This window comes from Cynara cardunculus, assembly GCF_001531365.2.
Source record: "Cynara cardunculus var. scolymus isolate 2C chromosome LG 1, CcrdV1, whole genome shotgun sequence".
In the NCBI taxonomy this organism is placed as follows: Eukaryota; Viridiplantae; Streptophyta; class Magnoliopsida; order Asterales; family Asteraceae; genus Cynara; species Cynara cardunculus.
In genome coordinates this window covers 49373461-49387684 of record NC_037528.1, presented here as the reverse complement: position 1 = coordinate 49387684, position 14224 = coordinate 49373461, and the positions used below count along the sequence as shown (strand labels likewise).

The 14224-nt window shown below is 35.0% G+C and overlaps 2 protein-coding genes across 4 annotated transcripts in view; one reads left to right on the top strand and one right to left on the bottom strand.

The window, feature by feature from the left end:
• Positions 1-873: 873 nt before the first annotated feature.
• On the bottom strand, positions 874-7191 carry LOC112525006 (glutamate receptor 3.3). 3 transcript variants are annotated; one of them, XM_025134953.1, is made up of 8 exons: positions 6779-7191; positions 6294-6366; positions 5800-6136; positions 3517-4859; positions 2965-3242; positions 2573-2604; positions 1670-2073; positions 874-1509 (listed from the first exon to the last, which is right to left on the bottom strand). In XM_025134953.1, exons 3-8 carry the CDS (start codon positions 6074-6076, stop codon positions 1087-1089), a joined length of 2757 nt encoding a protein of 918 aa, XP_024990721.1. In that variant the 5' UTR covers positions 6077-6136; positions 6294-6366; positions 6779-7191; the 3' UTR covers positions 874-1086. The 3 variants fall into 3 exon arrangements, with proteins under 3 accessions (XP_024990721.1, XP_024990732.1, XP_024990728.1); XM_025134964.1 differs by having other exon boundaries at positions 2573-2598; XM_025134960.1 differs by lacking the exon at positions 6294-6366.
• Positions 7192-12334: 5143 nt separating this feature from the next.
• LOC112507252 (F-box/kelch-repeat protein At5g42350-like) overlaps positions 12335-14224 on the top strand; it is an 11201-nt gene continuing 9311 nt past the window's right edge. The window contains exon 1 of the mRNA XM_025111741.1: positions 12335-12650. Coding sequence (XP_024967509.1) covers positions 12335-12650 — 316 coding nt within the window. The remainder of the gene's footprint in view (positions 12651-14224) is intronic.

Below are 14224 nucleotides of genomic sequence, written 5' to 3'. Positions count from 1 at the left end.
AAGCTTGGGGACTGCCTTAGGGSTTCTTCGATTCGACGGCAGGCGTTGGAGAGGACGACGGGGAGGTCGTTGTTAGGKTTGCCATTGGAAGGATTCATATCTTGCCAACCTCTGCGTCTTTAAGAACCAACCCCTTTGACTTACGTTTACTAAGATACAGAGAAATGGAAACCTCCTCGAGATCAACACCCCCTTCCAACAAACCCYATTTTCAAGATTCTGAATGCCCAGATCTTCAATCTCCAATCGATTGCGAAAAGGGATCTGGGTTCTACAAGAACGAGGATTCATGGCCAAAAACCCACATRCAGAGAAAGAAGAATCATGTATTTCTTGAAGGGTATGTGGATGAAGAAGAACTCGTGAGAGCCAAGAGTTTAACGGATGAAGATTTATTGGTTGTTTGGTTGCGAGTACAAACAGGGGTTGCAAGGCTATAGATTTCTCTTTCTGGAAGACCCTATCAATTTTGATACTTTCAGCGTTTTGAATATTGATTCCGGAAGAAATTGCGACACAATTACAAAATGAATATTGATTTTAGTTGTTATGAGACTTTATTCGTGTTTTCTATTGTGTTTTGAATCAATTGACGTATTTCAATTGAATGTGTTAAAAGTATATGATAGTTTACAAAATGGTTTAAATGATTGGATATTTCAGTTAAATTTAATTGAAATGAATTGATTCAGATTTCAGACGTAAAAACAAACAGTCTGACTGATTCAGATTTCAGACTTCAGCACCACCTCTTAAAATTCAGAAGTGAATTCAGACTTCAGACTTCAGCACCTCTTAAAAAACAAACGCCACCTTCATGTTGGATTTTTTAATGGATCTCTAAATTATAGAATGTAGACCACACCTTATATAGAAGACTTGTAATATTGACTTTAAAAGGATATGTACAAATGATGCTTATTTCCATTCTAAATTTGAATTGATTTTATAGAAGTTCAGTTACAAATTTAACCGATACCTGTAAATCGCACATCGCCATCGGATTAGACTTTCCGATATAAGAACCTAACGCTCGTTAGCCAAGAAGTTGTAAACACTAGCCGCAGTATACTTTTTTGGATTGGTCTACCTTTGTTCTGAATCGTGTCCGGTCTCACAATCTTTACTCTCATCCGAAATCGACCTTTCCACTTTTTGCCTTTTCTTATCTCGAGGATCTTTCTTCTCGTCAATGATCGAAAGGAGTGTTTGAAGTCGTCGGGATCGGGACCCGTCAGAGTCGACTGTCGATCGAGCGACGTTACGAAACCGTCGAAATACCTGACAGAAGTATATGAAAATGGCGATGAAACACGCGACACCGCATATAAGGAAGAGACCCCAGAAACTTTTGAGGTGTAATCGGTCCGACTCGAGCTCAGAATTATCGGTGCTGCATCCGCTTCGTATTAGCCATTTGTCGTGGATCCGTTGGAGATCGCCGTTTTCTGATAGCGTAAGGATTGCGGTCGATAAGTCGACCGACAACGGAGAGTCACGCGGGAATGCCTGTAAAGTAAATTTGACTTAGTATCCGAATAAAGAAGGGAAAAATACGTTAAAATGCAATGAAGTTTGCCTTTGTTTCAGGTCAGGCTTCTGGCTTGGGCTGTTTTATGCATCTCTACTTAGAACACAAAGAACAAACCAAATGAAGAAGGAAACTTACAAAACCCCAGCCACTCTTGGTGAACTCGGTCCCAACAACCCGAAACGTGCACTGGTTCGACAAGAAAAGCTCGATATACGGACGTTCGTCAACTATGGCCGCAACTCCACCGTTCTTGGAGCCTTTTCGGAGTGCATCAGTATAAGCATCGGGTGTTCCAAGAGCCACAAGTCGGGATTGGGGAATCCCGATTTCGAGCAAATATCGTTCCGCAAAAGATCCCACTTGGTATCCAATCCGATCGTTGGTTTTTTTCAACGAATTTATCCCTTTGACTGGAGAAGATAGTTGTTGGACCGTAAGAATCGAAGTCAAACTTGCGGTATAACTCGAGTTAATGATTAGAACTACAAAAAGCCAAATGAGTAACACTATACGCCCGAGAGTACTTGCAGTGTTCTCTCCTGCATAAAAGAAAGCCGATCCTTAAGTTATCAAACCCACGCTCGTTGTCACTTTGACTTTTGAGGTCAACCATTTCGTCTCAAACGTCGAAATCGATACGTATTTCCTCACAAATTTGACACCAAAGTGTTCAGAAATATCATATTTATTAGAATATATCCATTTCTTAGGAAAAACATTAAATTTATTAAAAAAATTCATACCAATTGCGAAAATGAACATTACATAGTTTGACTTCAGAAGTCAAAACTCAAAATGCTAGTTGCATCTTGACTTTTGAGGTCAAACATGAAATTCAAAACAGATGAGTTAATTTAACACCAAAATTCTTCCCAATTGTAGCGTCTTATATAACATCCGATGCAATTATCACAATGGTCTTTAATTTTATAGGGAAATCATATCGATTTTGAGAAATAAACGTTAAGTCGGTTTGACTTCGAAAACTCTAACGGTGAGCCGGGTCAACGACTACATGAAAGAAAGTATTTTACTTACTATGTGCAAAAAAGAGAGTAGAAAGGCTGAACCTGCAAGAAAAATAAAACATTAAGTACCAACGGAGCTTTAAGCAGAAAGCCAAATTTTTTCCAAACCTATCCCTCTCCTTCAATCCAAGAAAAGACCCTTTCAAACAAAAATCTTTTCAATTTATAAAAACAGATTAATCCACAAAGACAACTTTATCCATAGAGGACTTAATGAAAAACAACCAAATAACCTCTTACTGTTTCTAAGGAAAAAGTCGTTCTACCTTTTAAGGTAGAGGACATGTCTGCATACATTCTACTCTCGTATCCTACTTCTGAGTGGGATATAATGGGTTCGTTTGTTTTGGTTTTATATACCGAGATATACATATTAGTATGTGAAAGAAGAAGAAAACTTACCATAGGATCGTTATGACTTGTCGTTTGGGAGTCCCCCTAAAGTCGTCGTTTATTCGGTGCTCTAGAATCCACACCACAATGCCGACGACAAGAAAGAAAGCCGCAGTCACCGCCCACAACGTTGGAGAAAACGGGCGTAGAAATGCCCAAGCACCTGTGTTCATTTTCTTAAACGGGGCCACGACAACAAGCCCTGATGCGGCATAAGGTTGCGTGAAATCAACAATTTTTGTTCGGTTCGTGACAATAGCGATGTCGCCAACCGCACCATCAAAAACCTACAATAAACATTTGATCAAAATAAATATCCACAATGAAAAATGCACACAGTTTTAAAAATGTGTAATTATTACATTTTTTATTTAACTAAATGACGATTTTACCCTAGTAATGAATTTATCCATCTCATAATTAAGGGGAGAATTGGAAAATAGCACTTACTTTTGAAAGCGGAGGCTTGTTTTGAGATAAACTAAAAAGAATGTGGACAATCATTTTGGGACGGAGGGAGTAATAAAAAAACGAAATGATTTAGTTGGATTTTGAACTCACCCCGGTTGAAATCAATCTTACGAGCTCGGTGTAGCTCGGGTTTTCTTTGCCGTTTCCGAATGGTATGAATTGATACGGCACCGCATACGGGAGCAAATTCACGGCCGCAACAAAAACGTCGATACAAAACCCTTTTGACATGTTAGTTCCCGGCAATTGTGAAACAAATTCCTTATAACTCACCCGAAGAGGCACCGCAATTTTCAGCAACTTCCCATTATTCGGAAAAACCCATCCCCGTGGCTTCGTCACAACCTCTCCCGGCCAAATTATGCTATGAAGTTCTTGATTCGCACTTGATCGATTAACTTGTTTCGAGTAAAGATTCTCGGGGGTCAAAGTCGACAAACCTGAACCGTTTGACCAGTATCCAACAGTTCGAATTCCGGTTCCGATTATGTTAATAATATCATATGCGGGATTAACAAGATTTCTATCGGAATCGAACTTTATATGCCCTGTTAAACCAACGAAATCACTCTTCCACATATTATCCAACAAGAGTTTTCCGCCATTAAAGATGCTCATCGCATCAAGATGAAGATCCGCAAAACCACCGGAGCTCAATCTTGAATCATTCGAAAACGAAACAATCCCGCCTTGATCAAAGAACGCATCAATAGCATGAGCTATAATCCAAACGGTATCATAAGCATATAAAGCGTAAGAATTTAGCCCAAAAGAACCACCGGTTAATTTACTCCATTTTGACGTAAACGCTTTCTTTTCAACGGAATCCGGTGTGTGTTGCCGCAAAGCAACAACCCCTTGCATATTCTCCATTTTTTCCAAAGGAAGTGGCAAACTCGAATCTAAAGAAGACGAAAGCCAATCTGTAGCAATCCAAACATACCCATCTGCCATCATCCCAAGATAACGAGCAACTGAGAACATCAAGTACCCCATATCGGGATAAACATGAAGAACAATCACTCGAGATTCCAATAACGCAACCTTCACAAGAATATCCATAACTTCAGTCCGCCCAAATCCAGGTCCAGGTGGGATTCCAACCTTATACGATATTTTGCAACGCTTTGCCGCTAATGCATCATCTAGTGCTAACACTCCGTTTCTTCCATAATCATCGTCTATAAAGATTGCAATAACGTCCCGCCAATTATAATAGTCTATGATTTCCGCAACAGCATTCATCTGGTACAAATCACTCTGCGTTGTTCTCACAAAATACGGGAACTGGAGGTTCGATAGGGTGGGGTCCGTGGCAGCGAATGATAAGAGCGGAACTTGAAGTTCGTTTGCTACGTGAGATATAATGTGGGCTACTACCGAAGATTGTGGACCTATAATCGCAATCGTGTCGCTTTCCATAAACTGTAACGCTGTAAACGATACAAAGGTAATCATTTAATATGCTACAAAGATTGTAAACTATTAAGCGTTGTTTGGTTTTTTAAGAGGTGTTGAACTTTGAAATCTTAGCAGAAACACTATGAGCTTCTCCATCTCACAAAAACAATGTTTGGATATATCGGACCTTTTGAATCTATTTCTAAAAGAGCCCTTTTCGGAATTTTGAAGCAAATGACCTATTTGCCCCTATCAGGTTCCTACATATAATACAAGTTTGATGGTCATTGTCTAGCCGATGTGGGACTCCAACAGTATCACAACACTCTTTTCAGAATCTTAAAGCAAATGACATATTTACCCCTATCGAAAATCATGCAACATAAGTTATGATTCATTGCGGTCCACAAGATTTACTTCTAATCGATCGTAGAGTTAAAAGTTAAGGTTTTTTTGAATCTCCACAAGAATTGCAGCAATTCCCTTTTCCGAATATCCCACAAGAACCACAACACTTTTTAAGTCAAATGGCCTATCAGCCCGCACGAAAATATCGATGCAACACTAGTTGTGGTCCGTTCAAGTCCACTACATCTACTTTCTTGTGGATTTAGAGTTAAAATGAGCGGCTTTTTTGAAAGTTTGGCTAATATTCAACTACGTATATTCGTGTACATTCAAACATTGCAATTCTTGTGAGACAGATATAGTGATATGAACAAGAGACGGGATATTTAGGTGAATGACCTTCTATAGAAGTCACTTTCACAAACATTTGTCGAGTGCTTTTTCAAGATTTTACAGGGGCAAAGTGCTTAACACCAATGTTTGATAGATCATGCTCCTAATTGAGAACCCGTCATTTAATTAAATGACCCACAAGATACGACGGTCTTTGAAGGAATCAAGATCATAAATTTACTTTAGAACATAGAAAAATCTACATAATTTGGTAGAAATTCATCTTTTTACCTCCAACCATGCCAAGAAACCCGCTACAATTCGAACTCCGCATTTCCAATCTAAGTTTTGTCCCACGAAGAACGGTTGAATTGGCATTGATGTCTTTGACAGCCTCCTCGATTGCAACCTTCGCAACTTTGCCAATTGTTGAATCAAAAGTGAAAATAGCTCCAATATTCACAATGGCCGGTCTTGTAGATGCATTGTGTGTGCTCAAACCATTTATCAGAAAAACCCCCAAATTTAGTAACACTAAAGCAACAAGACTCCATTTATGAACACCCATCTTTAATTATATTTCTATGATCTTATAGCCTTGATATCAATCATACTGAATTTGATCCACCTGAAAACACAATATTACACAATTTGATTAATGGGTTTCTAAAAATCTTGAAACTTGATTTCAGTTTCATGGTTTTGAACTCAAAATCTTGGAGAAATTGACATAAAAGATCCAGAAAATGATAGCAAACCATAGATGAACAGAGTTGGTCACTTACCAAGAACATCTCAGAGCTTTAAACCCTAATTAATCTTCAAGAAATCATCAAAAAGACCAATTCATGAAGGCTCCTAATCAATAAGAACAAACCCAAATGGGAAATGTGGGAATACCAAAAGCCAAATCACAAGTTGCAAGTAGGGTTCTTTCCTACACCCCACCCCACCCCCACCAAGAAAAAGGTTGAAAACAGAGACATCTTTATGAAAGAATCAGATTCAATGCCTAAAAAACATGATTTTTTAAAGAAACCTATGTCATGAGAAGAGCAAGAAACCTCAAAAGATTCTTAACTTTAATTGATTGAACAAAACCCCCAAAATAGAAGGGCAATGAAGAAGCAAATTCAACCCATTCATTACTATTTTAGGAAAGAATAAGTAAAAACCCTTTCAGTTCTATATTATTATCATCTAACTTCCAACGCAGTTCAATAACATACTAGGGTTTGGTGAATTAGGTTACAAAAAACAGTAGATATACCTGAAGTAGGTCTCTAATGTTGAATTAAAACACAGACAGATCATAAAAGTCCCTAACTTTGGTATCAAAAAGGCCCCATAAACATGTAAAAACTGAATTCACATGTGAATCAAGACAGGAAGAATCTATCTGTGGGCAAGCTGAAGGGGGTAACTGTATAAGAATTGATTCAAGTTTATAATAATGGATTAGATGAACTGAATAGAGGTATTTCAGTTGAATTTGTTTGATGGGTATTTGTGTAATTTTGTTGGGGGTGGATGGTACACAACTATAAGATGGCAGAAGGAAGGTTTGAGATAAATTGGGGATAAGGGAAGAGATGCATGGATCTTTAGGCTGAAGAAAGGAATAAAAATGGATTTGGATGCCATGGCATGTAACACTTCTTCTCTGTCTAAAATATTTATCAGTATTTTATTACATACAACACTAATTAAATAATTAAAACGCTTTTTAATGATTAAAAACTATTAGTGAAACCCACTTTAAAGACTTTGGTGGTGTTTTTAAATCAAGAATTCACCTAATTGGCTCAGAAAACATGGATTCCTCACCTTATTATAAATATAAATTAAAAATAAAATTAATATTCTCTGTATTTTAAAGCTATTAATTATTCGTTATAAAAAGATATTTTATTCATAATTAATGATTTATTCATGTTTTGTTCGTGTATTTTAAGTTGTTTCAGACAAAACACAATAAGTCCAATTGAAAAATATTTTAAACGAATATCAACCGCATAAAATCTAAAACATAATCTATAGCATATGAATGACACGGAACGCAAGTTTATTTTGAATGGTTAAGATACAATATCACTAAAATTCAACGATTGAAAGATACTATTATGTCGTCATTTTTCTTTCAAGTTCTAGTATCAAATATTTAGTAAAACTGATGTCGTCTATCTTCAAACATATTAGTTGTACCTCTTGAAGTTGTTTTGATCAAATTTATTAAAAGTCAGGACCCGATCAAATTATACGAAAGGTTTCAAACCAAGAACCCTAAGCCCAAATCTATTAAAAAAACACAGCTCATAAAAAACTTATCAGTCAAGAGACATACATTTTTATATCTTCTCACATGTCTTAATGACATACAATTGGTTCGTTTTTTTCTCCAACTATATTGAAACATTACAAACCAGCTCGATATTGTCTCGAGCCAATAATTATATAACTGTTATAAAAATTCTACAAAAATGTAGTATATTTTTTTCATTAACTATAATAAGCTTGGGGATAATGATATGTTTTACTTTCTATATTTTAATAATAAAATATGATTTTTAAACTTATACTAATTGATTTATGAAAAAAAAAAATTGATTAACTTGGATATTCAATCCGTTATGCAAGCCGACTAATCTCAGGATAACCACCTGTTTTGCAAATAGTCCAGAGTCATCGTATTTGAACCTTCGTGGCCACAAGGGGATTTTTATTTCTTCTTGGATTTGAATCTGGGACCTCCTGTTATTATTGACATTTGAAGTTAAGCTCAAACCAATCAGACACCACCCATGTGGTTGATTTATAAAAAATTTATGTATTTTGAGTCAAGGAAAAACTCTTTTCATGACATGTGATGCTTTCTCAACTCTTGCTTTCAAGAAAGTAGACACAGACCCACCATGGTTTTGGATCCTTACTGTTTAAGATCTCAATTTTTTGTTAAATCAAATAAAATAAAAATCCCTAAAAAATATTTTAAAATCTAAACCATTAAATGAATTTGATTTTAAACTATAACTTATATTGTTTCATATGTTTTATTATTTTAAAACTCATTACAAACTTCTAAAACTGTCAACAATGCAACACATGATATATTCATTATGAATATGAACATTTTATTCATCATAAACGTTGTAACATTGAATGTATTATTCATAATGAATATGGACATTTTATTTATCATATGATGAATAACACTTCTATATTCATGATGAATATTATCCTGAAAAAGAACACATAACACGTTGTGGACGGTTTCCAAGTTTCTAATCGAATTTGGGTTAATAAAGAAACTTCCGTCCCTAAATAAGAATTTATTTTTTTATGAAATAACTCAAAAGCTTGTTAACTTTTGCATATATTTTTGAATAACTTTTAATCGTTTAATTAGGGTTGTTTACAAAACACTTACACGGGGTAAACGCTTACCAAATCACATTACCTCATCAGATAAATATGGTAAGTACCAAAAATCTTACCTGATAAGAGCGAGACAATGACAATGAATCTTATTTGGTAAGTGAGAGCGACGACTCTTAAAAATGATAAGCGTTTACCGGGTAAATTGTTGTATACGATGTCGTTTTGGTGGACTTAGATCTTACCCGGTAAGATAAATAATAGTATTAAATTTTACAAATGTTTGGTAAATGACCTCTTAGTTTAGTTTTTAAATTTACCTATTTATTCTATTAAAAAAAATTGAAATATAGACCAAATAAACTATTACAAACGTTTTAAGGACTCCGACCGAGGTAACAAATTACAAAAGTACAAAACAAATGGAAATTTCAAAGGCTTGGCCCACGATCTATGGCTCCAAACCCATTTATGTAATAAATGGGCCTCTCAGTAGCCCAAATATATCGACAAAAATGCTAAATCTAGAATGGAAACCGTAGGAAATCGATTCCCGTCTCCAACTCCGCTCCCCGTTTATAAAACTTGTTCTCACCTTCCGCCGCGTCTAATCCCCATTGAGTTTGGAGTGAAGAAATCCTTGTTGGATACCTATTTAGTAAAAAGTAATAAATGTAAATGTGATATATATAGAGTTTGGTCTGATGAGAGAGGTGAGAAGAAATCTTAACTATTTAAGCAATCTTAATTGAAGATCAACATCAATTGCATGCACCAAGATATACCAGATTAATTCTCTTCTAAAGCACAATTCATGGGTGGTCATGAGATTAAAAATTGATCAAGAGTCTAGATTCCTTCTTATGCTTATCATCTTAACTCATATTCTCACACAATCCTTCTTATGTATGCATGCATGTATGCATGTATGTATGTATGTATGTATGTATGTATGTATGTATGTATGTATGTATGTATGTATGTATGTAGCCAAAGATTATTTTAAAAAGTGGTAAATATTTGAGAACTAAATAAGTGATCATTGCCCTTCATACGGTCAAGAGATGATTTGACTGGTCAATAATTGCGGCTATGGAAAAAATAGATGGGGTGGTTTCTTAACTTTTACAAATAGGTGGCAAATAGGTTCATATATGAACCTCTGTGATTCATATATGAACTATATGTTCATATGTGAACTCATGTAATTTACATATGAACTTGTGTGATTCACATATGAACTAATTAACTGACTCATATATGAACTTGTGTGATTCACATATGAACTATTTAACTGACTCATATATGAACTCATGTAATTCACATATAAACTATTTAACTGATTCATATATGAACTCATGTAATTCACATATGAACTATTTAATTGATTTATATATGAACTCGTGTAATTCACATATGAATTATTTAATTGATTCATATATGAACTTGTGGGTTCATATATGAATCAGTTAAATAGTTCACATGTGAACTACTTAACGGGTTCATATGTGAATCACATGGGTTTACATATGAACCCATTTGCCACCTATTTGTAAAAGTTATGAAATTATCACATCTATTTTTCGCATACCAATGCAAGGAATTACCAGGTGCTTTACGGTTAAAGCCACAAATGTTGACCAAATGAAGGGTTGAGATTACTTTTTTATTTCTCAAATATTTATCACTTCAAGTGAACCTTTCCCTATATATGTATATATACACACACACATAGACAAAGGATCATGTGAGAATGGAAGTTATGGTGAAAAATGTGAGAAACAATCTGGATCCTTGATCACTTTTAATATCACCCCAACCCCATGAAATGCACTTAGGGTGTACAAAAAGCCGCAACCCGTGAAACCCAATTCGCTAACAACCCAATTAAATCCAACTTACAAAACCACCAACCCGCCAAACCACTAATTAGGAGGATTGAAATTGGGTTAGCCTAGCTTAACCCGGGCCAAACTGCCAACCTACTGCTATTACAAAATATTTTAATAACTTATATGTATATATGTATAATATACTAATATATTTTACATATGAATCTCCTTGAATTTACAGCCCAAAAAAATATACATATATAATATATTAGTCATGTAGTCCAATTTAAAGCCCAAGAACCAAAATTAATCTGATTAGTGAACTAGATCATGACCCAACTTGTTGATCGTTGGCTACTAATTTTCTTCTATCTGACTCTAGGATCAATCGTTTGCTTCCGTTTGCTTATCGATCTCTGCTAATGTTTGCTTCTATTTGCTGACTTGATACTGCTACCCTTGTTTTCCTGCTGCTAACCTGTTATATGCATGATTTTCTTGCTTGTTTAGTTGTTGCTCGATTTGTCACATTCCTATCGTGTAATCTATTTAAGATTCTTCATTTTGTCAATGATACAACACTCAGAGGCTGAGCTTCTGTATTATGTTCCAATGATCGATATGATTCCACTAGAAGAAATTAAGAAAATGGAGTTTACAGCCTTAGTACCATTCCTGTAAACAACAAAATTCTACTTTTACTTGTTGCTCTCGAGTTGTTTGGGATCACTTTTCTAGAAAAGAAATCTAGATGTGTTTGTAATTATTGTAGAAAATATTACGCTTATCATAGTAAGAAAAATGGTGCAAGTACTATGTGTTAAAAAAATCAATGTAAGAAGTATGCGGATAGGGTGTGCGATAAAAAAACAAAAGTTTCTGATGTTGAGGTGTCATATGATAAGGAGAAATGGCAAAAGCCCGTGGCTAAGTTTGTGGTGAAATATGAACAACCATTTAGTGTTGTCGAGGGTGAAGGATTTAGAGAACTTGTTAGGGAGTTGCAACCTAAATTCGGTGTTCCTAGTAGGGTGACTATTGCCAAAGATATCCATAAGTTGTTTTGTGCGGAGATGATTAAATTGAAGAAAGCGTTAACAAAGGTCGGACAAAGAGTATGCTCAACAACTAATCTTCCACACAAATTTCTTATATGTGTCTCACCATACATTACATTAATAGTGATTGGTGTTTACACTAAAGAATCATAATTTTTTGCCAAACTGCAAATCATAAAGGTGAGACGATTGGTAAGGTTATTGAAACTTGTTTGCTTGGGTGGGGGATTGAAAATGTTTTTTACTATTACTGTTGATAATGCATCAGCAAATGATGTGGTTGTCGCTTTTGTAAAAAAGAAGGGTTAATGCATGGAGTGGATCTGTTCTCGATGGTAAGTACATGCATTTAAGGTGAGGTGCTTATATAGTAAGCCTAATTGTAAACGATGGATTGAAAGAGACACCTTACTCAATTAGCACAATTCTTAATTGTGTTAGATATATTTGTTCATCTCCTTCAAGGTTGCAAAAGTTTAAAGCTTGCGTTGAGAAGGAAAAAATTGAATACAAGGGGTGGTTAGCTTTAGATGTGCCTACACGTTGGAGTCAACTTTTATGATGTTGGATGTAGCTCTTAAATTTGAAAAGGCATTTGAAAGGTATGCGGATGATGATGACAAGTTTTTGAGTTACTTTGAGGAGAAAGAAAATGGGGAGAAAATGATTGGACCACCAAGTTCTAGTGACTGGGAGTGTGCTTCTGTTTTTGTCAAAATTTTGTCCACTTTTTACGAAGTTACTCTCAAGTTTAGTGGCACATTGCATATAAATTCTAACAAGTTCTTTCATGAGCTTTGTCATATTGATTGTCAATTGAGTTACTTGGCTCGTAACAATGATCCATTTTTATCCAAAATGGCTAATAATATAAAAAGTAAGTATGACAAATGGGGTTATCCAAATCACATCAATCCCATGTTGTTTTTAGCGGTTGTGCTAGATCCGAGGTATAAGTTGAAGTATTTGAAGTTTTCCTTTGACTCTTTATATGATACTCAAACTGTTGTTAAACTTGTTGTCAAGGTGGAACAAATCCTTCATCGGTTGTATAATCATTATTCAAAAGGTGGAAAATTTGGTGAGGAGGTTAGTTTTATGCATTTTTTTAAAATTTTATTATGCATTTTAATATGTTATTGTTTGTTGACTTTATGTTTGTATTCTTTGGATATATGTATAAGGGGCCCTTTACCAAACGCTTACCCGGGTAAGCGTTTACCAAGTAATATTACCTCACAGGATAAATATAGTAAGAACCAAAAATCATGCCCAGTAAGAACGAGACAATGATCAAGAGTCTTACCCGATAAGTGAGGACGACGACTCTTACCACGGTAAGCGCTTACCGGGTAAATTGTTGTATGCTATGTCGTTTTGGTGAACTAAAATCTTACTCGGTAAGCACATAATAGTGTTAAATTTTACCGGTAAGCACTTACTAGGTAAGTGTTTGATAAACGGCTCCTAAGGTACCAAAATAGATTTTCCACCAAAGAATGATGGTGAGGAATCTCATAGGAGAAAATTATTGGAATTTTTTTTACAACAACAAAGGGATATTCCCGAGAACATAAATGACATTGATAGATATTTGATTGATGAATCCATCAATCCAAAGACTCCTTTTGATATTCAAATTTGGTGGAAAAATAATTTTAATAAGTATAACATTTTATCAATGACAGCTAGAGATGTTCTTGTTATACATATATCCACTGTTGCATTTGAATCCGTCTTTAGTACTAGCGAACGTATTTTGGACTCAATTAGAAATTCTTTGAGTCCAAAAATGATGAAGGCCCTTGTATGCACACAAAGTTGGTTGAAACACAATCATGAAGAGATCCAAATAAATGTATATTTGGATGAAATAAGATAGCGATGGGGGAAGTAGGTGGTGACGGTGGCAACAACAACAATCTATCTTTTTAAATTTCCTAAATGATTAAAATATTATTGTAAGATTTGGATTATTGCTCATTTTCTATTTTTTAAACCATTTTTTTTGTTTTTTTTTACTTATTTAACTATTTAAAAAATAGTTTTGAGACGGTGATATGTAATAGTTTCTAATGGGAATTCTAATATTGTCCTTTCGAATATTCCAAAAAACATAATCTTAATGGGCCCAGATTACGTTGCCCATTTGTGAAAATGTGAGATAATGAGGGTAAAATGAGCATATAATCAAAAGTCAAGGGGTCCACTAAACAAATCTTTTATATTTAAGTATACTCCACCCCACCCCCGACCCGCTCATATCGGGCATGTCCAGGCTCCAGCTAATTTCCACGTGAATAATTAATGCATAACACTATTAAAGTATGTTTATTATTTTTTAATTATATATTTAAATAAATATTTTTCAGAAATATATTTCATTAGAAATCTAAAACTGATTAGAAATACGAAACTATTAATATCACAACACATAGAATATTTATCAGA

Excerpts from the sequence above, each read along its gene's own strand:
- LOC112525006 (XM_025134953.1), bottom strand. The coding sequence starts at position 6,076 with ATGGGTGTTCATAAATGGAGTCTTGTTGCTTTAGTGTTACTAAATTTG. Across the intron at positions 3,243-3,516 it reads TAAGATTGATTTCAACCGGG|GTTTTTGATGGTGCGGTTGG; the intron begins GTGAGTTCAAAA and ends TGTTTATTGTAG. Across the intron at positions 1,510-1,669 it reads CCAAGAGTGGCTGGGGTTTT|GCATTCCCGCGTGACTCTCC; the intron begins GTAAGTTTCCTT and ends TTTACTTTACAG.